The sequence below is a fragment of the Coregonus lavaretus genome (genome assembly GCF_964263955.1).
Source record: "Coregonus lavaretus genome assembly, chromosome: 7".
Taxonomy (NCBI): Eukaryota; Metazoa; Chordata; class Actinopteri; order Salmoniformes; family Salmonidae; genus Coregonus; species Coregonus lavaretus.
Genome location: NC_139994.1, coordinates 44,677,684 through 44,705,610, shown reverse-complemented (window position 1 = coordinate 44,705,610; position 27,927 = coordinate 44,677,684). Strand labels below are relative to the sequence as shown.

Below are 27,927 nucleotides of genomic sequence, written 5' to 3'. Positions count from 1 at the left end.
TTTTTCAACAGGACAATGACCCAAAACACACCTCTAGGCTGTGTAAGGGCTATTTGGCCAAGAAGGAGAGTGATGGTGTGCTGCATCAGATGACGTGGCCTCCACAATCACCCGACCTCAACCCAATTGAGATGGTTTGGGATGAGTTGGTCCACAGAGTGAAGGAAAAGCAGCCAACAAGTGCTCAGCATATGTGGGAACTCCTTCAAGACTGTTGGAAAAGCATTCCTCATGAAGCTGGTTGAGAGAATGCCAAGAGTGTGCAAAGCTGTCATCAAGGCAAAGGGTGGCTACTTTGAAGAATCTGATTTGTTTAACACTTTTTTGGTTACTACATGATTCCATATGTGTTATTTCATAGTTTATTCTACAATGTAGAAAATAGGACAAATAAAGAAAAACCCTGGAATGAGTAAGTGTGTCCAAACGTTTGACTGGTACTGTACTTAAGTATCAAAAGTAAAAGTATACATTATTTCAAATTAAGCAAACCAGAAGGCACAATTGTAGTGTTTTTATTTATTTATGGATAGCCAGGGGTACACTCCAACACTCAGACATAATTTACAAACAAAGCATTTGTGTTTAGTGAGTCCCCCAGATCAGAGGCAGTAGAGATGACCAGGGATGGTCTCTTGATAAGTGTGTGAATTGGACCATTGTCCTGTCCTGCTAAACATTCAAAATGTAATGAGTACTTTTGGGTGTCAGGGCAAATGTATGGAGTAAAAAGTACATTCTTTTATTTAGGAATGTGGTGAAGTAAAAGTATAGAAAAGTATTTAAAAAGTAGTACTTTAAAGTATTTTTAATTAAGTACTTTACACCACTGCACACACGCACGCATGCACACACACATACACACACACACACACACACACACACACACACACACACACACCACACACACACAGCTCTGCCTGCCAGACTGATGTTTACCAACTCTGGATTGAGTTGGTTAAACATCATCCTTGGAGGCTGAGCTGCCTCACAGGCTAGTTTGAAGGCATATTTCCCGCTTGTGCGGATTGCTATGGTACTGTGACATTAATACTTTTCTGTTGACCTCTCCACTATTGACTTGAATGGAACCATGTTACATATTGTATGTCTGTTTGAGAATTAATAGTACTGTACACTACTGAAATAAAGGGTTCTTGTCTCATGTCGAGTTGAAGTATACTCACCTGGAATCATGGAACATCTTATTTTCTCTTTATTCAAAGTTTTCTCACTGCCATTAAAAAAAAACATATTAAATAGGGATCATTCTGGAAAGTGGAATAAGGTCTTGAAGCATTGAAATTTAACTTAAATACATTGTCCCTCCACCATTGAGTATTATTGATTGAATTGATATCATTATGATTGAATTGTAAACCGAGGGAATACAAAAGTACTTCTCTAAGCCTAAAATGTATAAACAAAACCCATAATGTACTGGTTTGATAGGAATTGAATTCTCATTTAAATTGGGACTATTCTACCATACTTGAGAGCATACATTTTGCAGACATCAAAGGTAATATTTCAGAAAACCATATTTATTGTATCACTATCTTTTTTGTTACTTGAAGTAAAAAAAAAATGTAAAAAAGTAGTTTATACTTCATTTGAAACCTTGGTATATATATGCGTGCATTCATTCATTGTTTTTTTCTTTCAATTTTTCTTTCCTGACCAAAGTTTTTGTCTGTGATCCTAGTATGGCTTTGAGTGGCTTATCTATTTAAATAGAAATTGCAAATCTCTAGCCTTTGTTGCAAATTGATCACATGATCAAGTTTTACAATGGGATTAAAGGGATTTTCAACTGACAAGATCAAGTGTATTTCATTCACTGTCAAACAAGTTCACAGTTTTTAATAATACATTAACTATTTTGCTATAACATGTAGGGTGAAACACAATTTCAAATGTATTGGGAGATTATTTGGGCCTACCTGAATGGTGAGAGAAAGGCTTGCTATGTGGGCGTCTGTTATCTCCACTTATCGGCAGTTGAATACTCCTGCCTAGTTTAAATATTCAGCTATTTTTCTCTGTGGTCGACTAGTTGTACTGGAGTCCACTGCACAGCTATGCTGCACAGTGAAAGCGTCAGTCGCAGGTTCACCGACTGTTGATGGACACAGTGAATTGGATTTTAAATGTTTGTTATTATAGAGATATTTGTAAAAAATAGGCCAGCTGTCGATGCAGGTCGTACACGAAGAATATTAACTCCGAGAGGGGTTTGAATAGTATTAGCTTGTGTGCTTCTATAGCAAGCTATCAACAGGATAAAGAAGCTAGCTAGCCATGGTTCTAATGATGGAATCACAATGCGAGTATTTTATGTATTTCCCTGCCGTTCCCATCACGGACCTGTCCGACCCGTCAAAATACCGAACTCTCCCCCGGCGCAGTCACCTCTACCTCGGCGAAACGGTACAGTTCTTGCTGGTCCTGCGGTCCAGAGATGGAGTGTCGGGCTCGAGCGGGACAAAGGGAAGCGGGTCAAGTGACAGCGGTACCCGTGCTTGGAAGGAGCTGGTAGGGTCCCTCTCTGCTGTAGCAAGTGTCTGCCCTGGAGAGAGCCGACATCGCTCCCAACTTCACCCCCACGAGTTCCAGAGAAGCTACAGCGACGACGGTGTAGACGAGGATCCCGACGAGGTTGACTTTGCTTCGGGTACAGTCCACACAGCCAGAAGGGAGTCCAGGAATCGAGGTTTCAGAGAATGCAAGCCACTTCTCATACACAATAACACGGGGAGTGATGGACGGCAGTATCGGCGCGCACCGGTTCAGGTAATATGAAATTATGAATGGCAGTAGTCATAATTGGAGGAAAATATGGCACAATGATTGGACTATAAACATAACAACTAGCTAATAGCGTATTGAGGTTTATAATAGGCTACGTGTACACCTGCTGTGTAAAATAGGAAGTGCTGACATTTCCCGAGCATATAAGAAAGTGCAACGCTCGTGCAGCAGAAGTACAAATGTAAACCACAACAGTCAACCAGACCTTTTTTCAACTTCCTGCAAGCACTGACCTATGACAGTTGGAACAATCTAAAATACTATCTGACAGCAGAACTGGGTTCAAATACTTTTGGGAATAATTTCAAATAACCTAATTTGTGCTTGATTGAGCATTCCTGTTGCAATGGCACTAATAGAACAGTTCCAAAAATATAAACGCAGCCCACCTGGCACTCCAGGCAGACTAAACCAAACGCTCAAAGTATGTGAAAAATGTCAAGTAGTATGTGAACCCAGGTGTGTCTGACAGACAGCTTGTTATTGTGGCAAGGAGCACAGGTTGGTTCTAGCTACAGTCACTGTGAAATAGACGCCTCAAACTTTCTTGAGTCTTAACCAACCAACACTTATTTCGATTTGTCCAAACTTGACATTGAGAGAGAGTGGGAGAGGGAGAGAGAGAGATGGTGTAAGGAGTATTTGCTCACACTTGCCTGTTATCAAGCCTCGCAAGACAGACAACAATAACCTATTAATTATTTTCAGACTACATTGGCAGAGAATTCAGACATACATGCCAACTCAACCTCATAGCCAAACAAATTAACTTAACCTTGAGGTGTTGGCAATCCAGGGTAACAACCACCCACTATGAAAGTCAAAAGTAAGCATGGGACAAATAGAGCGAATGAATGAGTGTTTGTTGCACACAGTCCTATTTGCCATATCCTTTGTGAAAGATAGATCCCTCTTCTTCTATTACATTTGACCATAATAATAGTGTACTAGCAGGTGGAATGACTCACATCTCAATCGGTAATCTATAGTGCAAATATAGAATACAAACTTTCTTTGTCCATACATCCTCCTCCTCCATTGTTTACATAATCCTCTCTCTCTCTCTCTCTCTCTCTCTCTCTCACTCTCACTCTCACTCTCTGTCTCACACACACACTCTCTTTTTCTCTCCCTCCCCCTCCCTGTCTCTCCCTCTTGCTTTCTCATTGTTTGTAATAGCGTATTTCTGTCTCTTCCTCTCTCTCCTAGTCACCCATGGACGAGCCAGTGGTATTGAACGATGAGGTCATATTCCCTCTGACCGTCTCATTGGACAAACTCCCCGTCAACACCCTCAAGGTCAAGGTGAGAAGTCATGCAGTGTGTGTCTGTGTGTGAGTGAGTGAGTGATAGAGAGACTTTTTCTCTCTACTCGTCTCTCTATCCGTGTTCCCATCGTCTCTCCATTTCCTCCCCCACTCTGTGTTGTCTCAGATTGTAGTGACTATACTCTATGCATGTTCACAACCTTGTCATAACCTCTCTATTCCTGTTTATGTCAAATTGGAGTGACTCTATTCATGTTCATAACCTTGATATGACCTCTATGCATGTTCATAACCTTGTTGTAACCTCTAGTTTCCTGTCTATGTCAGATCATAGTGACGGTGTGGAAGCAGGAGGTGGAAAAGGCAGAGATCAGGGAACATGGTTACCTCACCATCCTACAGCTGAGGAGCCCCACACACACCTTCAGACAAGACCTTAATACCTTCAAAGCCCAGGGTCAGAGTCCTACACTGCCTTGCAGCTTACACTGCCTCTCCAGTGGCCCCCTCTGGGTTGTGACTGAGAAGGATAATTACTATCTTAGATTCTAAAACATTATCTAAATTCACTGTAAGGCCTACCAAATGAGTATAGGCCTACCTATTTAAAATACATTTTCAATATAAAGTAAAACAACGCAATTCACGATGATGAACAACTGCAATATACATTCAGTGTAATGTGTATTAAAAGTGTCCCTCTCTCTTTTTCTCTCTCTCTTTCTCCCCCCCCCCCCCCCCCCCCCCCCCGTCCAGTCAGCACCACGTTGAGTGTTCTTCCTCCACCAACTGTGAAGTGTCAACAGATGACTGTCTCCGGGAAGCACCTGACCGTCCTCAAAGGTGGGGGAAGACTACAAAAGGGTTATTCGGCTGTCCTCATAGGATAACCCTTTTTGGTTCCAGGTAGAACCCTTTTTGGAAACGGTTCTAAATGGAGCCCAAAAGGGTTATACCTGGAACCAAAAAGGGTTATTCTATGGGGACAGCCGAATAACCCTTTTATTTACTAGTTAGCACCTTTTTTTCTAAGAGTGTAATACTTTTACATGCTGCTATATTGTGGTGGGGGAATACTAACATTGTCGCACCTGATCGTTCTCAAAGATAGGGAGCAGAGGGGGACTAACTCTGTTAAACTTGGGCTATAGTGTGGTTTATTTATTTATTAAATAACTCCCCTTAGATGTGTATTATTCACTATAATCCACGGGTTCACATGCCTTATTGTTTGAATACAACCTATTCTATACTTAACCACAAATGCTTATGACCAGGAGTTCTTTCTGACCACCTGAAAATAGAATAATTTGGGCCCTCGCTGTAGCCTGTAACTGTGAGGGTAGGGGCTTAGAATTTATGAGTCCGATAACTCTACTCTGAAGCAGAGCCAAGAGCTCATGACTCCTGGTGACCAAAGTTAAGATTGAAACAAGGCTTAGCTGGTTTAAGGAAGTGCTTTAGCCTTTTATGAAAGGAGTTTAGCCACATAAATCCACTGAACTGTATCCTAGTCCTCAGCGCAGGGCTAAGATCAATAACAACCCTCTCATGGGTGTAAAATCCTGTTAATTCACTGTATTTAATTCATCAACCGCCAGGATAATCACTGACTCTCTGGTGGTACCGAGTCTGACCCAGTGATAGTGCAGGTTCATAGTTGGGTTGGGCCTACGCAAAGTCCCCAGCTAGCGATTATGATCCCATGTTAACAAACCGTCTCAGAGTAGAAGTGTTGCCTTTTTAGATTTTAATTCCATAAATGGGAGGACCTGATCCTAGATAAACATTCCTACTCTGAGACGCTTTGTGAATACAGGCCCTGGACAATAGCAGAGCTCCACCCAATGTTCAAAGGGCAAAAGGAAAGAAAAGTATGACAAATAACCAAGACCCTCCTTAACAGATGGTTAGGAAACATGTCCCAAGTACATAACTACACCGCCAACAGTGTTATCACAGTGTTATCACAGTGTTACACAATAGCTCAATAGTTTATATATGTAATAGCTCCTACGTATACATGCTGTGCAGCACATTGGCTTACATACAGTGGGGGAAAAAAGTATTTAGTCAGCCACCAATTGTGCAAGTTCTCCCACTTAAAAAGATGAGAGAGGCCTGTAATTTTCATCATAGGTACACGTCAACTATGACAGACAAATTGAGAATTTTTTTCTCCAGAAAATCACATTGTAGGATTTTTTATGAATTTATTTGCAAATTATGGTGGAAAATAAGTATTTGGTCACCTACAAACAAGCAAGATTTCTGGCTCTCACAGACCTGTAACTTCTTCTTTAAGAGGCTCCTTTGTCCTCCACTCGTTACCTGTATTAATGGCACCTGTTTGAATTTGTTATCAGTATAAAAGACACCTGTCCACAACCTCAAACAGTCACACTCCAAACTCCACTATGGCCAAGACCAAAGAGCTGTCAAAGGACACCAGAAACAAAATTATAGACCTGCACCAGGCTGGGAAGACTGAATCTGCAATAGGTAAGCAGCTTGGTTTGAAGAAATCAACTGTGGGAGCAATTATTAGGAAATGGAAGACATACAAGACCACTGATAATCTCCCTCGATCTGGGGCTCCACGCAAGATCTCACCCCGTGGGGTCAAAATGATCACAAGAACGGTGAGCAAAAATCCCAGAACCACACGGGGGGGACCTAGTGAATGACCTGCAGAGAGCTGGGACCAAAGTAACAAAGCCTACCATCAGTAACACACTACGCCGCCAGGGACTCAAATCCTGCAGTGCCAGACGTGTCCCCCTGCTTAAGCCAGTACATGTCCAGGCCCGTCTGAAGTTTGCTAGAGTGCATTTGGATGATCCAGAAGAGGATTGGGAGAATGTCATATGGTCAGATGAAACCAAAATAGAACTTTTTGGTAAAAACTCAACTCGTCGTGTTTGGAGGACAAAGAATGCTGAGTTGCATCCAAAGAACACCATACCTACTGTGAAGCATGGGGGTGGAAACATCATGCTTTGGGGCTGTTTTTCTGCAAAGGGACCAGGACGACTGATCCGTGTAAAGGAAATAATGAATGGGGCCATGTATCGTGAGATTCTGAGTGAAAACCTCCTTCCATCAGCAAGGGCATTGAAGATGAAACGTGGCTGGGTCTTTCAGCATGACAATGATCCCAAACACACCGCCCGGGCAATGAAGGAGTGGCTTCGTAAGAAGCATTTCAAGGTCCTGGAGTGGCCTAGCCAGTCTCCTGATCTCAACCCCATAGAAAATCTTTGGAGGGAGTTGAAAGTCCGTGTTGCCCAGCGACAGCCCCAAAACATCACTGCTCTAGAGGAGATCTGCATGGAGGAATGGGCCAACATACCAGCAACAGTGTGTGAAAACCTTGTGAAGACTTACAGAAAACGTTTGACCTGTGTCATTGCCAACAAAGGGTATATAACAAAGTATTGAGAAACTTTTGTTATTGACCAAATACTTATTTTCCACCATAATTTGCAAATAAATTCATTAAAAATCCTACAATGTGATTTTCTGGACTTTTTTTCTCATTTTATCTGTCATAGTTGACGTGTACCTATGATGAAAATTACAGGCCTCTCTCATCTTTTTAAGTGGGAGAACTTGCACAATTGGTGGCTGACTAAATACTTTTTTTCCCCACTGTATGTGGATGTGTATTTACAGTATGTATAGTAGAAGTTTACAGTATTGTGTATTGTCTTTATGGGATGTGGATGACATTAGTGAGGGTTGTGTATTAAGCTTGGGCAATATACCATTTATACCGTATATTGGGGTATTTTGAAATACCGACGGTATGATTTTCAATACTGTAAAAACACTACGCCACTGCTTCTACCATTTAAGTTAAAGCTGCAATGTATAACTTTTTGGGCAACCCGACCAAATTCATATAGAAATGGGAGTTATAGATATGTCATTCTCATTGAAAGCAAGTCTAAGAAGCTGTACATCTGTTCTATTTCAATGCTTCCCGTTCTTAAGTTTAATTTTTGCGTCTTTTACTTTCAGTTTTGTACACCAGCTTCAAACAGCTGAAAATACAATATTTTGGGTTATTGAAAATATATTTTACAGCGGTTTAGATGGTACAATGATTGCTTGTTTTATCACATAAACTGAAATTAGGCAAACTATTAGAATTCAAGCAACTAGGAAATGGCGGAGTGATTTCTGCATATTGCACCTTTAAGTATAACTATAAGAAATCTAAGATGTGTCAAATAATTAGATCCAGCTCAGGGCATTTGGTTTGCTAACTTGCTAGCTAAGTGGCTAGATGCCAAGATCAAGCTTCTTGGATACAGCAGACATTCAATCCCCTCCTGGATCAAGATCCCTGTTGCCTAAATAGTTTTGTGCGTAAAAATGTTTTTATAGTGCCCCCTTGTGCACTTCCGGTATTACAGTATACCCCGGTATGGTACAGAAACGGTATGATCATATGACAATCTGGATACCGCCCAAACCTATTGTATATATAGCTACAGTGCCTTCAGAAAGTATTCAGACCCCTTGACTTTTTCCACATTTTGTTACGTTACAGCCTTATTCAAAAATTTATTAAATCGTTTTTTTCCCTCATCAATCTACACACAATACCCCATAATGATAAAGCAAAAACAGGTTTTAAGAAACTTTAGCAAATTTATTAAAAATAAGAAACGGAAATATCACATTTACATAATTATTCAGACTCAGTACTTTGTTGAAGCACCTTTGGCAGCGATTACAACCTTGAGTCTTCTTGGGTATGACGCTACAAGCTTGGCACACCTGTATTTGGGGAGTTTCTCCCATTATTCTCTGCAGATCCTCTCAAGCTCTGTCAGGTTTGATGGGGAGCGTTGCTGCACAGCTATTTTCAGGTCTCTCCAGAGATGTTAGATCGGGTTCAAGTCCGGGCTCTGGCTGGGCCACTCAAGGACATTCAGAGACTTGTCCCGAAGCCACTCCTGCATTGTCTTGGCTGTGTGCTTAGGGTCGTTGTCCTGTTGGAAGGTGATCCGTCGCCCCAGTCTGAGGTCCTGAGCGCTCTGGAGCATGTTTTCATCAAGGATCTCTCTGTACTTTGCTCTGTTCATCTTTGCCTCAATCCTGACTAGTCTCCCAGTCCCTGCCGCTGAAAAACATCCCCACAGCATGATGCTGCCACCACCATCCTGCCAGGTTTCCTCAAGATGTGACGCTTGGCATTCAGGCCAAAGAGTTCAATCTTGGTTTCATCAGACCAGAGAATCTTGTTTCTCATGGTCTGAGAGTCTTTAGGTGACTTTTGGCAAACTCCAAGGCTTTTACTGAGGAGTGGCTTCCGTCTGGCCACTCTACCATAAAGGCCTGATTGGTGGAGTGCTGCAGAGATGGTTGTCCTTCTGGAAGGTTCTCCCATCTCCACAGAGGAACTCCAGAGCTCTGTCAGAGTTACCATCGGGTTCTTGGTCACCTCCCTGACTAAGGCCCTTCTCCCCCGATTGCTCAGTTTGGCCGGGTGGCCAGCTCTAGGAAGAGTCTTGGTGGTTCCAAACTTCTTCCATTTAAGAATGATGGAGGCCACTGTGTTCTTGGGGACCTTCAATGCTGCAGAAATGTTTTGGGACCCTTCCCCAGATCTGTGCCTCGACACAATCCTGTCTCGGTGCTCTACGGACAATTCCTTCGACCTCATGGCCTGATTTTTGCTCTGACATGCACTGTCAACTGTGGGACCTTATATAGACAGGTGTGTGCCTTACCAAATCATGTCCAATCAATTGAATTGACCACAGGTGGACTCCAATCAAGTTGTAGAAACATCTCAAGGATTATCAATGGAAAAAGGATGCACCTGAGCTTAATTTCGAGTCTCATAGCAAAGGGTCTGAATACTTATGTAAATAAGGTATTTCTGTTTTCTAAAACCCTTTTTTCTTCGCTTTGGCATTATGGGGTATTGTGTGTAGATTTTTTATTTAATCAATTTTAGAATTAACGTAACAAAATGTGGGAAAAGTCCAGGGATCTGAATACTTTCCGAAGGCACTGTATATACGATGTGTGTACGGTATATAAATAGTGCCCAAATGTTTTAAAGACAATAGTATTATGACATCACCTAAACTCCTTCCTCTCTTATGCTTTCCTGTCCCCCTCCCCCTCTGTCCTTTTTCTAACTCCCATCCCTCACTCTCCTTCCTCCTTCTCCAGTATTAAACTCCAGTTCCCAGGAGGAGGTATGTGTTAGGGACGTGAGAATCATTCCTAACTTCAATGCGTCCTACCTCCCCATGATGCCTGATGGCTCTGTGCTTTTGGTGGACAATGTCTGGTAAGTACAGATCTAGGATCTAGGATTTTGGGACCCCCATTCCTAAACTTAACCATTATGGGTGAAACAGAAACTGACCGTAGATCAGTGCCTGATGGCTCTGTCCTTCTGGTGGACAATGTCTAGTACACTCCCTTAATCACAGATCTAGGATCAGATTACAGTACCATTAATACCAACTTTTGCCGTTAAGGGTAAAAAAGCATCAGTGTCTGCCGGACAAGGTCTGGTACGCTCACACAAGTGCTTTTCAGGGACGCTAGTTATAAGTGTTGAAACATATTCAATATTTTGTTCTAAAATGTTGCTTAAAGATATAATGAGTGTCTGAATGTTGTCTGTTTGCCATACTACTGTTTATTTTTTTATGAATCTCGATCAGAATATAAAAAGTACATAACTTTTGTAACCATGGCGATGACGTCCATTACTTCCTGTCTGCAGCCACCAATCAGCAGAGGTTGCCATGGCGTCCTTCCACAGGATGAACAGTAGCTCCTCCCACCTTCCCAGCATGCTTTCTGCCCTGGAGGAGCAGAACTTGCTGTTTCAGCTGCAGCTCAGAGACCAGCCGGAGGAAGAGAGCAACGAGGTGAGAGGAGAGAGGGAGGAATGGCGAGAGAGGTGGGGGTATAGAGAGAGGAGAGAGGGACAGAGGGAGAGGGAAAAACAAGAGCAATGTGTAATATTAAATAAAATGGTCCTAGTCTGTGATGTAAAGGGCAGTGAAGGGAGTGTCTGTGTCAGTGAGATTCATTTCAGGTACTATGATATCATACTTAGTGTGGGATCATTTCATCTGTCTTAGATGAAACATATGCATGAAAAATCTGCCAAGAATGTCCTTATGTACACAGCATGAAATCATGTGAGGAATGGGAATGTGTTTTGCTCTCTGCTTAAGGGTCTGGAGGTTCCTTTGGTAGCTGTGCTGCAGTGGTCCACCCCTAAACTTCCCTTTACCAGGTAGGTCTACATCTACTAATAGATAGAACTGCCTCATAATCACTATAACTACCCCACATACTCACTATACCTACTCCATTATAACAACCCCATTACAACTACTAGCCTTCCCTTCCCCATGTACATCTCCACCCACTATTAGTTGCAACCAGAGCCATATAATTAAGAATATTGTTCTAGACATTCAGTTACACAGCATTGCTTAAATATTCCCCATGTAATGTTAATAGGGCGCTAGCATGGCTGCCATATAATTTTGTAGTGTCATGTAAATGCATCATGATGCTCATTCTAGTGACATTATATTTCCTATGTAATGTTAATGGTGTGCTAACATGGCTGCCATAGAATGTTGTAGTGTCATGTAAATGCACCATAATACACGAAACCTCAATGGCCCAACCATAGAAATCCTGTAGGTTGTTATCAATAAGACGTCACAATACGGTGCAGAGCGTTCGATTTGCCTGCTGGGGGGCAAGGAGACTAAAACCATTGACAACTGTGTGCCGTTTTCAAGGGATTGTTAAATACATGTTAACTATTTGGTTATAATATCATCACCTCTTGAAGAGTATAGTCAGAACTACAAATATTGGATTATTCCAGGCAAAACAATTGCGCACATTTAGCTCTATCATCAGAGTTATAGTTTACAGCAAGTAACTGCATGCTTTATGATCAGTTAACATCAATTGATCATGTAATTTCAGATGCATGAGTATATCTCTCAATATTGGCCACCGTTAATTGGATATTTGAGTGATATAAACTAAGTGAATTATACCTTAGACAAGTATGAGTGGTTTAGGGTAATATCCCATCCTTTGTGGGCTCTGCCTGTCAAGCAGCAGAAGGGCGCATTTGCCGATGTACTGTTAGCTGATAATGTTTACTTTGCAAGCTACCTGACCGGTAGAAACTTAGTACAGCTGGCTTAACATAGTGGTAAATAGACCTAATATACTTTTTCAATAGGCCTACCTAGTGTAGCTAGCTAACGTGATCCCTTTTCAACATTGTTTTTAAGAGTGTTTAATCACGATTGCTGCTGACAGATGTGACAGGCTACACACTGGCGTAACACAGTTTCTCTGGACCCCCGCAAGGTCGGAGTTTGGCCCCCGTACCCGACTGTTTTCTATACTGAGTATTGCCAACCCAGACAGTATTTCCTGAGACATTGTGCATTATATGTCCATTGCGCTGCACACAATTTAAACTTAGTCTTGAATGATGCATGCCAAGATACCCCAGAGATAAGGGACTGTTGATATTGCAACCACACAACTCAAACATCAGTTCACCATTATGAACGAAATCGCAAGCCCTCAAGAACTGTTGTCTGCTAAAGATGATCATCTGTTTGCATCTGCCAATTTATTGGCTGTCCAGTATCCAGACGACCTGTTCCCAGAGCATCCTATACAGTTAATCTCTTTCCGTACCGTGTTTAGGCTGGCAATTAAGGAGAATGAGAGGCGCAATTAAAGATGTTGCAGAACTGCTGTATTTCAAGCACCACTCACTTCTGCCCAGTTTCCCTGATGTTGCTACGGCAATCAAGCTGTTTTTACCGTCCCTGTAACTCGCTTCTGCGGAGTGATCGTTTTCTAAACTAAAACTCATAAAGAACTTCCTAAGAAGCATTAGGCTCTCGGTCTGATATGCGTTTTTGAACACCTGAGTAAGCTCCACTCATTGCACTGGCGCCGTCGTGGCCTCGTAGCTACAGCATTTGTTTACCAATATCCCCTCATACTTTCAATCTGTTAAAATTGGTATTTTTCAAGGTCTGAGGCACTTTTTCAGTCACATTCCTGAAGCCCAAAAAAACAAACACTTAGCTTCCTAGTACATATGGAAATTAAAAATATTTATGAATGACTTTTTGGACGGTTACTGTCAAATTGATTTATTAAATAAATAACAAATAGACATCGATGACAGGCACATAGGCCCCCAGAGCTCGGGGTCCACTCCACCTTGTGAGGGCTGCGGGGGTGTCCGGTACACAGGTGAGGCTACATTGATTGATGGACCATGTCAAATTGGCTAGCTAGCTAATAACAGATCACGTCAATATGGCTAGTTAACAAGCTAACTTTAAGGGGATAAACTAGATGGCTATATTCAAATATTGTTTGATTTGCTTGCCATCTATAGTGGTGATGACAGTAGTCCGACTGACAACTTTACCAGGACGTGGTGCCAGGAAAATAACCTCTCACTCAACGTCAACAAAACAAAGGAGATGATCGTGGACTTCAGGAAACAGCAGTGGGTGCACCCCGCTATCCACATCGACGGGACCGCAGTGGAGAAGGTGGAAAGCTTCAAGTTCCTTGGCGTACACATCACTGACAAACTGAAATGGTCCACCCACGCAGACAGTGGTGAAGAAGGCGCAACAGAGCCTCTTCAACCTCAGGAGGCTGAAGAAATTTGGCTTGGCACCTAAAACCCTCACAAACTTTTACAGATGCACAATTGAGAGCATCCTGTCGGGCTGTATCACTGCCTGGTACGGCAACTGCACCGCCCGCAACCGCAGGGCTCTCCAGAGGGTGGTGTGTTCTGCTGAACGCATTACCGTGGGCAAACTACCCGCCCTCCAAGACACCTAAGGCACCCGATGTCACAGGAAGGCCAAAAAGATCATCAAGGACATCAACCACCCAAGCCACTGCCTGTTCACCCTGCTATCATCCAGAAGGCGAGGTCAGTACAGGTGCATCAAAGCTGGGACCGAGAGAATGAAAAACAACTTCTATCTCAAGGCCATCAGACTGTTAAATAGCCATCAATAGCACATTAGAGGCTGCTGCTGCCTATTGAAATCACTGGCCACTTTAAGAAATGGAACACTAGTCACTTTAATAATGTTTACATATCTTGCACTACTCATCTCATATGTATATACTGCATTCTATTCTATAATATTTTACTGTATCTTAGTCCATGCCGCTCTGTCATTGCTTGTCCATATACAGTGAGGGGAAAAAGTATTTGATCCCCTGCTGATTTTGTACGTTTGCCCACTGACAAAGACATGATCAGTCTATAATTTTAATGGTAGGTTTAATTGAACAGTGAGAGACAGTATAACAACAACAAAATCCAGAAAAATGCATGTAAAAAATGTTATAAATTGATTTGTATTTTAATGAGGGAAATAAGTATTTGACCCCTCTGAAAAACATGACTTAGTACATGACAAAACCCTTGTTGGCAATCACAGAGGTCAGACGTTTCTTGTAGTTGGCCACCAGGTTTGCACACATCTCAGGAGGGATTTTGTTCCACTCCTCTTTGCAGATCTTCTCCAAGTCATTAAGGTTTCGAGGCTGACGTTTGGCAACTTGAACCTTAGCTCCCTCCACAGATTTTCTATGGGATTAATGTCTGGAAACTGGCTAGGCCACTCCAGGACCTTAATGTGCTTCTTCTTGAGCCGCTCCTTTGTTGCCTTGGCCGTGTGTTTTGGGTCATTGTCATGCTGGAAACCCATCCACGACCCATTTTCAATGCCCTGGCTGAGGGAAGGAGGTTCTCACCCAAGATTTGACGGTACATGGCCCCGTCCATCGTCCCTTTGATGCGGTGAAGTTGTCCTGTCCCCTTAGCAGAAATACACCCCCAAAGCATAATGTTTCGTTACCAATTGTTTTCTTGGTGACTATGGTCCTAGCTGCCTTGAGATCATTGACAAGATCCTCCCGTGTAGTTGTGGGCTGATTCCTCACCGTTCTCATGATCATTGCAACTCCACGAGGTGAGATCTTGCATGGAGCCCCAGGCCGAGGGAGATTGACAGTTATTTTGTGTTCCTTCCATTTGCGAATAATCGCACCAACTGTTGTCACCTTCTCACCAAGCTGCTTGGCGATGGTCTTGTAGCCCATTCCAGCCTTGTGTAGGTCTACAATCTTGTCCCTGACATCCTTGGAGAGCTCTTTGGTCTTGGCCATGGTGGAGAGTTTGGAATCTGATTGATTGATTGCTTCTGTGGACAGGTGTCTTTTATACAAGTAACAAACTGAGATTAGGAGCACTCCCTTTAAGAGTGTGTGTCACGCCCTGACTTATGGAACTCTTGTATATTGAGTCAGGGTGTGGAGATCAATGTTATTAGTTCTATGTTTACATTCTAGGTATTGTGGTTCTATGTTTGGCCAGGTGTGATTCCCAATCAGAGGCAGCTGTCGCTCGTTGTCTCTGATTGGGGATCATACTTAAGTAGCCTGTTGGCAATCATTAGTTGTGGGATCTTGTTCCGTGTATAGGCTTGTATTGTGTTTAGCCTGAGGACTTCATGTTACGTTGTTTTGTTGTTTTTGTTCGTGTGTTTATTTTGTTAAATAAACATGTATGCATTTCACGCTGCGCCTTGGTCTGACCCGTCCTTCAACGAACGTGACAGTGTGCTCCTAATCTCAGCTCGTTACCTGTATAAAAGACACCTGGGAGCCAGAAATCTTTCTGATTGAGATGGGGTCAAATACTTATTTCCCTCATTAAAATGCAAATCAATTTATAACATTTTTGACATGCGTTTTTTTTCAAATTTGTTCAAATAAACCTACCATTAAAATTATAGACTGATCATTTCTTTGTCAGTGGGCAAACGTACAAAATCAGCAGGGGATCAAATACTTTTTTCCCTCACTGTATGCATATATTCTTAAATTCCATTCCTTACTAGATTTGTGTGTATTGGGTATATGTTGTGAAATTGTTAGATATTACTGCACTGTCGGCGCTAGAAGCACAAGCATTTCGCTACACCCGCTATAACATCTGCTAAACACGTGTATGTGACAAATACAATTTGATTTGATTTGTATAACTCTGAAGATAGGGCTAAATGTGGAATAATCATAAATGTGTAGTTCTGACTATGCTCTTCAAGAGGTGATGATATTAAAACCCAATTTAGTTATAACATTTATTTAACAATCCCTTGAAAACGGCATGTAGTTGTCAATAGTTTTAGCAGAGCTGGGGGCCTCCTTGCCCCCCAGAAGCCAAATCGAATGCTCTGCACCGTATTGTAATGTTTTATTGATAACGACCTATTCAATTACTAGATGGGCTATGTCATCAAATCCTAAAAGTTCCTGAATGGGGTGAAAATGGCAGCCATATTGGTCAGGGAGAAATCCAAACCAGTCTAATTGAAATTAATTGCAGTAGAGGCATAATCCTGATTTGACTTATGCAGGAAAATAAAAGTAAAGCATATTATATATAAGAAATGGTGTATTCTATAATATTGTCATATACACTACCGTTCAAAAGTTTGGGGTCACTTAGAAATGTCCTTGTTTTCGAAAGAAAAGCAATTTATTTTGTCCATAAAAATAACATCAAATTGATCAGAAATACAGTGTAGACATTGTTACTGTTGTAAATGGCTATTGTAGCTGGAAAATGCTGATTTTTTATGGAATATCTACATAGGCGTACAGAGGCCCATAATCAGCAACCATCAGTCCTGTGTTCCAATGGCACGTTGTGTTTGCTAATCCAAGTTTATCATTTAAAAGGCTAATTGATCATTAGAAAACCCTTTTGCAATTATGTTAGCACAGCTGAAAACGGTTGTGCTGATTAAAGAAGCAATACAACTGGCCTTCTTGAGACTAGTTGAGTATCTGGAGCATCAGCAATTGTGGGTTCGATTACAGAATCAGAATGGCCAGAAACAAATAACTTTCTTCTGAAACTGGTCAGTCTATTCTTGTTCTGAGAAATGAAGGCTATTCCATGCAAGAAATTGCCAAGAAACTGAAGATCTCGTACAACGCTTTGTACTACTCCCTTCACGGAACAGCGCAAACTGGCTCTAACCAGAATAGAAAGAGGAGTGGGAGGCCCCGGTGCACAACTGAGCAAGAGGACAAATACATTAGAGTGTCTAGTTTGAGAAACAGACGCCTCACAGGTCCTCAACTGGCAGCTTCATTAAATAGTACCCGCTAAACACCAGTCTCAACGTCAACAGTGAAGAGGCGACTCCGGGATGCTGACCTTCTAGGCAGAGTTAGGCAGAGTTGCAAAGAAAAAGCCATATCTCAGACTGGCCAATAAAAAGAAAATATTAAGATGGGCAAAAGAACACAGACACTGGACAGAGGAATATTGGAAAAAAGTGTTATGGACAGACGAATCGAAGTTTGAGGTGTTCGGATCACAAAGAAGAACATTTGTGAGACACAGACCAAATGAAAAGATGCTGGAGGAGTGCTTGATGCCATCTGTCAAGCATGGTGGAGGCAATGTGATGGTCTGGGGGTGCTTTGGTAGTGGTAAAGTGGGAGATTTGTACAGGGTAAAAGGGATCTTGAAGAAGGAAGGCTATCACTCCATTTTGCAACACCATGCCATACCCTGTGGACGGCGCTTGATTGGAGCCAATTTCCTCCTACAACAGGACAATGACCCAAAGCACAGCTCCAAACTATGCAATAACTATTTAGGGAAGAAGCAGTCAGCTGGTATTCTCTATATAATGGAGTGGCCAGCACAGTCACCGGATCTCAACCCTATTGAGCTGTTGTGGGAGCAGCTTGACCGTATGGTACGTAAGAAGTGCCCATCAAGCCAATCCAACTTGTGGGAGGTGCTTCAGGAAGCGTGAAATCTCTTCAGATTACCTCAACAAATTGACAACTAAAATGCCAAAGGTCTGCAAGGCTGTAATTGTCACGCCCTGGCTCTGGGGACTCTTAAATGTTGAGCCAGGGTGTGGATTTTCATTGTTTAGTTTTCTATGTTTTTGTTCTAGATCGTGTTGCTCTATGTTGGCCAGGGTGGTTCCCAATCAGAGATAGCTGTAGCTCGTTGTCTCTGATTGTGTCACGATCGTCTAGTAGCGAAGTAGACCAAGGCGCAGCGTGTGAAAGAAACATGACTTTATTTAATTAAAGTTTCTAAATACAAACCAAAACACGACTCGTGAAGTCCAACGGTTAACATACCGACACGGAACAAAAACCCACAACACCCAAGAGAAAACACACAGTTTAAATATGGCTCCCAATCAGAGACAACCAGCCGACAGCTGACACTCGTTGCCTCTGATTGGGAGTCACACATGCAAACATAGACATAGACAACCTAGAACACCCAACATAGAAAATGAACACATAGAATGCACACACCCTGGCTCAACATATAGAGTCCCAGAGCCAGGGTGTGACAGTACCCCCCCCTAAAGGCGCGGACTGCGACCACGTCTTAACAAACCCCAAACAGGGGAGGGCTGGGTGGGCATTCCTCTTCGGAGGCGGCTCCGGCTACGGCCTTGACCACCACCCCTCCATAATACCCCCGTAGCGCCCCTGGTCCGGTCTGACCCCGCTGGCTGGATCTGGACTGGACATAGACGGAGCGGATAGCTTACGCTCCGTTGTGGAGCAGCTGACCGGTCTTACCAGGCTGACGACTCGCACCCCGGGCTTGGTGCGAGTAGCAGGAACGGGCTGAACCAGGCTGACGACTCGCACCCCTGGCCTGGTGCGAGTGGCAGGAACGGGCTGGACCAGGCTGACGACTCGCACCCCTGGCTTGGTGCGAGTGGCAGGAACGGGCCGGGCCGGGCTGGCGACGCGCACCGTAGGTTTGGTGCGAGTGGCAGGAACAGGCCGGGCCGGGCTGGCGACGCACACCGTAGGTTTGGTGCGAGTGGCAGGAACAGGCTGGGCCGGGCTGGCGACGCACACCGTAGGTTTGGTGCGTGGAGCAGGGACAGGCCGGGCTGGGCTGGCGACGCACCCCGTAGGCTTGGTGCGTGGAGCAGGGACAGGCCGGGCTGGGCTGGCGACGCACACCGTAGGTTTGGTGCGTGGAGCAGGGACAGGCCGGGCTGGGCTGGCGACGCACCCCGTAGGCTTAGTGCGTGGAGCAGGGACAGGCCGGGCTGGGCTGGCGACGCACCTCGTAGGCTTGGTGCGTGGAGCAGGGACAGGCCGGGCTGGGCTTGCGACGCACCCCGTAGGCTTGGTGCGTGGAGTAGGGACAGGCCGAACCGGGCTGTGGAGACGGATAGGAGACCTGGAGTGAAGAGCGGCCACCACCCGTCCTGGCTGAATGCCTACCCTCACACACTCTGTGTGAGGCATCCGCACAGGACGTACAGGGCGGTGTACCCCTGGCCTGGTGGCCTCCTGGATTCGCCCCATCTTTGCCTCCGTCAGCCCCGTCGTCCATGCCGTGTGCCCCCCCCTAAAAATTTATTGGGGTTGCCTCTCGACCCTCCGACGCTGCTCCCACGTCCAGGTTGCCTGTTCCTGGACACGCTGCTTGGTCCTGGTATGGTGGGTTTTTCTGTCACGATCGTCTAGTAGCGAAGTAGACCAAGGCGCAGCGTGTGAAAGAAACATGACTTTATTTAATTAAAGTTTCTAAATACAAACCAAAACACGACTCGTGAAGTCCAACGGTTAACATACCGACACGGAACAAAAACCCACAACACCCAAGAGAAAACACACAGTTTAAATATGGCTCCCAATCAGAGACAACCAGCCGACAGCTGACATCTCGTTGCCTCTGATTGGGAGTCACACATGCAAACATAGACATAGACAACCTAGAACACCCAACATAGAAAATGAACACATAGAATGCACACACCCTGGCTCAACATATAGAGTCCCAGAGCCAGGGTGTGACAGATTGGGGACCATACTTAGGCAGCTTGTTGGCACCAGTTAGTTTGTGGGATCTTGTTCCGTAAAGGTTTGTGTTGTTGTAACCTCAGGACTTCACGTATCGTTGGTTTGTTGTTTTGGTTTTGTTCGTGTGTTAAGTACTAATTAAAAATGTACGCTTATCACGCTGCGCCTTGGTTCCACGAGTCATCAGTCAACGTTCGTGACAGTAATTGCTGCAAATGGAGGATTATTTGATGAAAGCAAAGTTTGATGGACACATTTATTATTTGTTTTAAAAACCATTATTTCTAATATTTGTACATTTTTTTTACATTTTTTGTCATTTAGCAGATGCTCTTATCCAGAGCAACTTACAGTTAGTGAGTGCATACATTATTTATATATATATATTGTTTTTCATACTGGCCCCCCGTCAATGACTACATTTCCTATGCATTTTGCTACATTTCCTATTCAAACTCATTTCATGTATGTTTTCATGGAAAACAAGGACATTTCTAAGTGACCCCAAACTTTTGAACGCTAGTGTAATTATAAATACAATTTATATGGATTTTACAACCATTTTCTGTATCAATAGCCTCTAAAATATATGTAAACAGACCATAAATGTATCAATTTTTGTTTTCTTGGAAAGCTGTGAATGTTATTATATGATACAATATCAGTACTTGTTGCAATTTCAACTTGTCTATGTACTATCATCAACTGATTTCAGCCAGTGTATGGCTGTGGATTGACTGCATTGTTTGAATGGAATGTTGGCATATTGGCAGTTAATCTGAAAAAGTTTTGGAATCATTCCTCTAAATCTGACTGGCTAGCTAGCTAACAAACATACAGTGCAGATATATTGTTAAAATGCATTATTGTACACAATATCTTATCACAGCACTGGCTTGTCATGGTTGACCGACTCCCTCACCAAAATGGCTTACCTTTATCCCATCATTAGAAGGTTCATAGTATTCTAATTCCTAATTCTATGGGCTCAACTCTCTAAATACATGGCTCTAGTTGGAACTACCCCATAATAACTACTCTCCATTGACTAACTGTCCAAATATACCTACCCCATTATTACTCTACTACTTACCTTCCCATCCCCAGGTACATCTCCACCCACTACCAGCTGCCCAGCGTGAGACTGGACCACCCCCGGCTGGTTATGACAGCTTCCTGTCCCAGTGCTGTGCAGCCTCAGGAGCACTTCCGGGTCAAATACACCCTACTAAACAACCTGCAAGACTTCCTGGCTGTACGACTGGTCTGGACGCCCGAAGGTGAGGGGAATGGGGGATGGGAGAGGAGAAGAGATGGAATGATTATGGAGGGGGATGGGAGTGAGATGAGGCGGGAGGGAGGGAGATGTAGAAAAAGGAGAATATTCATAATTTTCACACAAAAGAAGAGCGTGATCGAGCAAGAGGAAGAGTAGAAGAGGGATAGAAAGAGACTGACAGAGGGAGATGACAGAGGGAGATTACATGGGAGATGACAGAGGGTCCGTTAGAAAGAGACCGGGAGAGAGTGAGAGATAGTCCAGGGAGAAGGTCGTACACTCTGAACTAATAAATATGATTGTATTACAAATGCCTTAGAGAGAGAGAGATAGCGAGAGCAGAGAGCGAGAGGGACAGAGAGAGAGACAGAGAGAGAGACAGAGAGAGAGACAGAGAGAGAGAGACAGAGAGAGAGACAGAGAGAGAGACAGAGAGAGAGGGACAGAGAGAGAGACAGAGAGAGAGGGACAGAGAGAGAGACAGAGAGAGAGACAGAGAGAGAGGGACAGAGAGAGAGACAGAGAGAGAGACACAGAGAGAGACAGAGAGAGAGACAGAGAGAGGGACAGAGAGAGAGGGACCGAGAGAGAGAGAGACAGAGAGAGAGAGAGAGACAGAGAGAGAGAGACAGAGAGAGAGAGAGAGAGAGAGAGAGAGACAGAGAGAGAGAGAGAGAGAGAGAGAGAGAGACAGAGAGAGAGAGAGAGAGAGAGAGAGAGAGAGAGAGAGAGAGAGAGAGAGAGAGAGAGTGGCGGTAGATGAAGGGAGGGAATTCTGTCTAAGGTCCATTGATGATTTATAACAAAGCCCCTAACTAACTAACTAACTAACTAACTAACTAACTAACTAACTAACTAACTAACTAACTAACTACATACCAGAGGAACAGAATCACTTTAGGCTAAATTATATTGCTCTCTCCTTGGGTAAACTAAATAACAGCCTCTCCCTCTCTCCCTTTCTGTCAATGTAACCCCCTTCCTCCCCTCTAACCCCTCCCCCTCCAGGTCGTGGTCGTCAGGAGGACCCCTCTGTCAGTTCTGTGGTATGTCATTCCCCCCTCAACAACCTGGGCCAGTGTCGGAAAGGATCCACCCTCTCCTTTACCGTCGGCTTCCAGATACTCAAGGCAGGACTCTTTGAGGTACCAGAGAGAGAGACGCGTGTGCGTGTGTGTCTGTGTGTGTGTGCGTCTTTTGTTTCTCCGATTTTGAATACCTAACATTACTCACATGCCCTCCTCTCCTCCTCTCCAGTTAAGCCAGCACATGAAGCTGAAGCTTCAGTTCACAGCGTCATGTTCCAACCCCCCTGCTGAGGCCAGGCCCATGTCTCTGTCCCTGTCCAGGAAGAACTCTCCCTCCAGCCCTGCTGTTAGAGACCTGCTGGACAGACAGAGTCTGGGAAGATCACAGTCCTTCTCTCACCAACAACCATCACGGTCGCATTTTATGAGGTAGGAGATACGCACATGTAATGCACAGACACATACACGACATGGCCAAAATAATGTGGACACCCCTTCAAATGAGTGGATTTGGCTATTTCAGCCACACCCGTTGCTGACAGGTGTATAAAATCGAGCACACAGCCATGCAATCTCCATAGACAAACATTGGCAGTAGAATAGCCCGTACTGAAGAGCTCAGTGACTTTCAACGTGGCACCGTCATAGGATGCCACCTTTCCAACAAGTCCGTTAGTCAAATTTCTGCCCTGCTAGAGCTGCCCCGGTCAACTGTAAGTGCTAGGAGCAACAACGGCTCAGCCGCGAAAGGGTAGGCCCTACAAGCTCACAGAACGCGACCGCCGAGTGCTGAAGCGTGTAGCGCAAAAAATCGTCTGTCCTCGGTTGCAACACTCACTACCGAGTTCCAAACTGCCTCTGGAAGCAACGTCAGTCATGAGTGAACAGGGAGTACAGGAGGGGACTGAGCACGCACCCCTGAGGGGCCCACGTGTTGAAGATCAGCGTGAACAGGGAGTACAGGAGGGGACTGAGCACGCACCCCTGAGGGGCCCACGTGTTGAAGATCAGCGTGGCGGATGTGTTGTTACCTACCCTTACCACCTGGGGGCGGCCCGTCAGGAAGTCCAGGATCCAGTTGCAGAGGGAGGTGTTTAGTCCCAGGGTCCTTAGCTTAGTGATGAGCTTTGAGGGCACTATAGTGTTGAACGCTGAGCTGTAGTCAATGAATAGCCTCCCGCCTCCCGAGTGGCGCAGTGGTCTAAGGCACTGCATTGCAGTGCTAGCTGTGCCACTATAGATCCTGGTTTGAATCCAGGCTCTGTCGTAGCCGGCCGCGACCGGGATACCCATGGGGCGGCGCACAATTGGCCTAGCGTCGTCCAGGGTAGGGGAGGGAATGGCTGGCAGGGATGTAGCTCAGTTGGTAGAGCATGGCGTTTGCAACGCCATGGTTGTGGGTTCGATTCCCACTCTGGATAAGAGCGTCTGCTAAATGACAAAAAAATTTTTTTTAAATAAATACAATTTTGCATTCTCACTACATGTGGGGAGAACAAGTATTTGACAGGAAAACCTGCAGGTTTTCCTACTTACAAAGCATGTAGAGGTCTGTAATTTTTATCATAGGTACACTTCAACTGTGAGAGACAAAACAAAAATCCAGAAAATCACATTGTATGATTTTTAAGTAATTAATTTGCATTTTATTGCATGACATAAGTATTTGATACATCAGAAAAGCAGAACTTAATATTTGGTACAGAAACCTTTGTTTGCAATTACAGAGATCATACGTTTCCTGTAGGTCTTTACCAGGTTTGCACACACTGTAGCAGGGATTTTGGCCCACTCCTCCATACAGACCTTCTCCAGATCCTTCAGGTTTCGGGGCTGTCGCTGGGAAATACGGACTTTCAGCTCCCTCCAAAGATTTTCTATTGGGTTCAGGTCTGGAGACTGGCTAGGCCACTCCAGGACCTTGAGATGCTTCTTACGGAGCCACTCCTTAGTTGCCCTGGCTGTGTGTTTCGGGTCGTTGTCATGCTGGAAGACCCAGCCACGACCCATCTTCAATGCTCTTACTGAGGGAAGGAGGTTGTTGGCCAAGATCTCGTGATACATGGCACCATCCATCCTCCCCTCAATACGGTGCAGTCGTCCTGTCCCCTTTGCAGAAAAGCATCCCCAAAGAATGATGTTTCCACCTCCATGCTTCACGGTTGGGATGGTGTTCTTGGGGTTGTACTCATCCTTCTTCTTCCTCCAAACACGGCGAGTGGAGTTTAGACCAAAAAGCTATATTTTTGTCTCATCAGACCACATGACCTTCTCCCATTCCTCCTCTGGATCATCCAGATGGTCATTGCCAAACTTCAGACGGGCCTGGACATGCGCTGGCTTGAGCAGGGGGACCTTGCGTGCACTTCAGGATTTTAATCCATGACGGCGTAGTGTGTTACTAATGGTTTTCTTTGAGACTGTGGTCCCAGCTCTCTTCAGGTCATTGACCAGGTCCTGCCGTGTAGTTCTGGGCTGATCCCTCACCTTCCTCATGATCATTGATGCCCCACGAGGTGAGATCTTGCATGGAGCCCCAGACCGAGGGTGATTGACCATCATCTTGAACTTCTTCTATTTTCTAATAATTGCGCCAACAGTTGTTGCCTTCTCACCAAGCTGCTTGCCTATTGTCCTGTAGCCCATCCCAGCCTTGTGCAGGTCTACAATTTTATCCCTGATGTCCTTACACAGCTCTCTGGTCTTGGCCATTGTGGAGAGGTTGGAGTCTGTTTGATTGAGTGTGTGGACAGGTGTCTTTTATACAGGTAATGAGTGGAGAACAGGAGGGCTTCTTAAAGAAAAACGAACAGGTCTGTGAGAGCCGGAATTCTTACTGGTTGGTAGGTGATCAAATACTTATGTCATGCAATAAAATGTAAATGAATTACTTAAAAATCATACAATGTGATTTTCTGGATTTTTGTTTTAGATTCCGTCTCTCACAGTTGAAGTGTACCTATGATAAAAATTACAGACCTCTACATGCTTTGTAAGTAGGAAAACCTGCAAAATCGGCAGTGTATGAAATACTTGTTCTCCCCACTGTAGGTGTTCCTTTTGTCCAGGTGTGAAAGGGCAGTGTGGAGCGCAATAGAGATTGCATCATCTATAGATCTGTTGGGGCGGTATGCAAATTGGAGTGGGTCTAGGGTTTCTGGGATAATGGTGTTGATGTGAGCCATGACCAGCCTTTCAAAGCACTTCATGGCTACAGACGTGAGTGCTATGGGTTGAAACATGTTGGTATTACAGACTCTTACAGGGAAAGGTTGAAAATGTCAGTGAAGACACTTGCCAGTTGGTCAGCGCATGCTCAGAGTACACGTCCTGGTAATCCGTCTGTCCCTGCGGCCTTGTGAATGTTCACCTGTTTAAAGATATTATTCACATCGGCTACGGAGAGCGTGATCACACATTCGTCCGGAACAGCTGATGCTCTCATGCATGTTTCAGTGTTACTTGCCTCGAAGCGAGTAACACTAAAAATTGTTGCTAGACAACAATTTTCAGGTCTTGCCATAGATTTTCAAACATATTTAAGTCAAAACTGTAACTCGGCCACTCAGGAACATTCACTGTCTTTTGGGTAAGCAATTCCAGTGTAGATTTGTCCTTGTGTTTAATGTTATTGTCCTGCTGAAAGGTGAATTAATTCCCCGGTGTCTGGTGGAAAGCAGACTGAACCATGTTTGCCTGTGCTTAGTTCCATTCTGTTTCTTTTTTTTTATCCTGAAAAACTCTCCAGTCCTTAGCGATTACAGCCATACCTATAACATGATGCAGTCACCACCATGCTTGAAATTTGGAGTGGTACCCAGTAATGTGTTGTATTGGATTTGCCCTAAACATAACACTTTGCATTCAGGACAAAAAGTTAATTGCTTTGCCACATTTTTTGCAGTATTACTTTAGTGCCTTGTTGCAAACAGGATGCATGTTTTGGAATGTCTTTATTCTCTACAGGCTTCCTTCTTTTCACTCTGTCAATTAGGTTAGTATTGTGGATTAACTACAATGTTGATCCATCCTCAGTTTTCTCCTATCACAGCTATTCAACTCTGTAACTGTTTTAAAGTCACCATTGGCCTCATGGTGAAATCCCTGAGCAGTTTCCTTCCTCTCCAGCAACTGAGTTAGGAAGGACGCATGTATCTTTGTAGTGACTGGGTGTATTGCTACACTATCCAAAGTGAAATTAATAACTTCACCATGCTCAAAGGGATATTCAATGTCTGCTTTTTAAATTTTGACCCATCTACCAATAGGTACCCTTCTTTGCGAGGCATTGGAAAACCTCCCTGGTCTTTGTGGTTGAATCTGTGTTTGAAATTCAGTTTTGGACTGAGGGACTTTACAGATAATTGTATGTGTGGGGTATTGCACACAGAGGGATTCCATGCAATTTATTATGTGACTTAAGCACATTTTTATTCCTAAACGTATTTAGGCTTGCCATAACAAAGGGGTTGAATACATATTGACTCAAGACATTTCAGCTTTTCATTTGTAATGAAAATAAAATTAAAATGAAAAACACAATTCCACTTTGACATTATGGGGTATTGTGTGTTGGCCAGTGACCAAAAATATATAAATTAAATTCAGTCTGTAAAACAACAAAATGTGGAAAAAGTCAAGGGGTGTGAATACTTTCTAAAGGCACACACACAAACACACATCAGCATACATGCAATGCATCAACTCATACACACACACACATACTGTAAGCATACATGTACACACTCATACACACACACACACCCCGTAATCCCTAAATTCTGGCGGTGACTCCCTGACCTCTTTCTGACTCTGACCTCTGTCCTAATCATCCTCATCGTGTGTGTGTATGTCTCTTTGTCAAATCAAATCAAATCAAATTGTATTGGTCACATACATGTGTCTAGCAGATGTTATTGCGGGCGTAGCGAAATGCTTGTGTTTCTAGCTCCAACAGTGCAGTATATCTAACAAGTTCCTTGTGTAATGCTGTATTTGTGTCTCTGTGTGTGTGTGTGTGTGTGTGTGTGTGTGTGTGTGTGTGTGTGTGTGTGTGTGTGTTCTAGGACGGGAAGTGTGATGGAGCGCAGGGCCATCACCCCTCCAGTGGGGTCCCCAGTGGGTCGACCCCTCTACCTCCCCCCCGACCGCCCGGTCCTCTCACTGGACAAGATCGCCAAGAGAGAGTGTAAGGTACTGGTGCTGGAACCTGGAAGAGACTGAGAGACAAGGCGAGAGACAGGGAGAGGTAGTACTGGTGCTTGAGCCAGGTAGAAACAATGACACTGTGAAGGAGGGAGGGAGTGAAGGAAGGAAGAAGGGAGACAAAGAGGAGAGAGAGAGACATCTCTCATGCTGAACATTTCCTACATCCTACAACAAGGCACGCGTGAACAATGATTTACCAGACAGACAGACAGTGAATGACTGACTGTACGTGAGCCACATCATTTGAAGACACCGGAGAAGTTACTTTCAACAACATCATTTCACGTTTTTATCTCAACAACATTTCAAGTTTTTATTTCACTTTAAGGTCAACATTCCATTTCATTCCTTGTTTTATTCCTTGTGT

The 27,927-nt window shown here is 44.0% G+C and overlaps 1 protein-coding gene across 1 annotated transcript; it reads left to right on the top strand.

The window, feature by feature from the left end:
- Positions 1-2,301: 2,301 nt before the first annotated feature.
- trappc14 (trafficking protein particle complex subunit 14) lies at positions 2,302-27,918 on the top strand (the record flags this gene model as incomplete). The annotated part of the gene is made up of 11 exons (XM_084165373.1): positions 2,302-2,793; positions 4,021-4,116; positions 4,407-4,536; positions 4,836-4,922; positions 10,275-10,395; positions 10,840-10,987; positions 11,300-11,361; positions 21,153-21,325; positions 22,333-22,469; positions 22,582-22,781; positions 27,419-27,918. 11 exons carry the CDS (start codon positions 2,302-2,304, stop codon positions 27,573-27,575), a joined length of 1,803 nt encoding a protein of 600 aa, XP_084021499.1. The 3' UTR covers positions 27,576-27,918.
- Between the last annotated feature and the right edge of the window lie 9 nt (positions 27,919-27,927).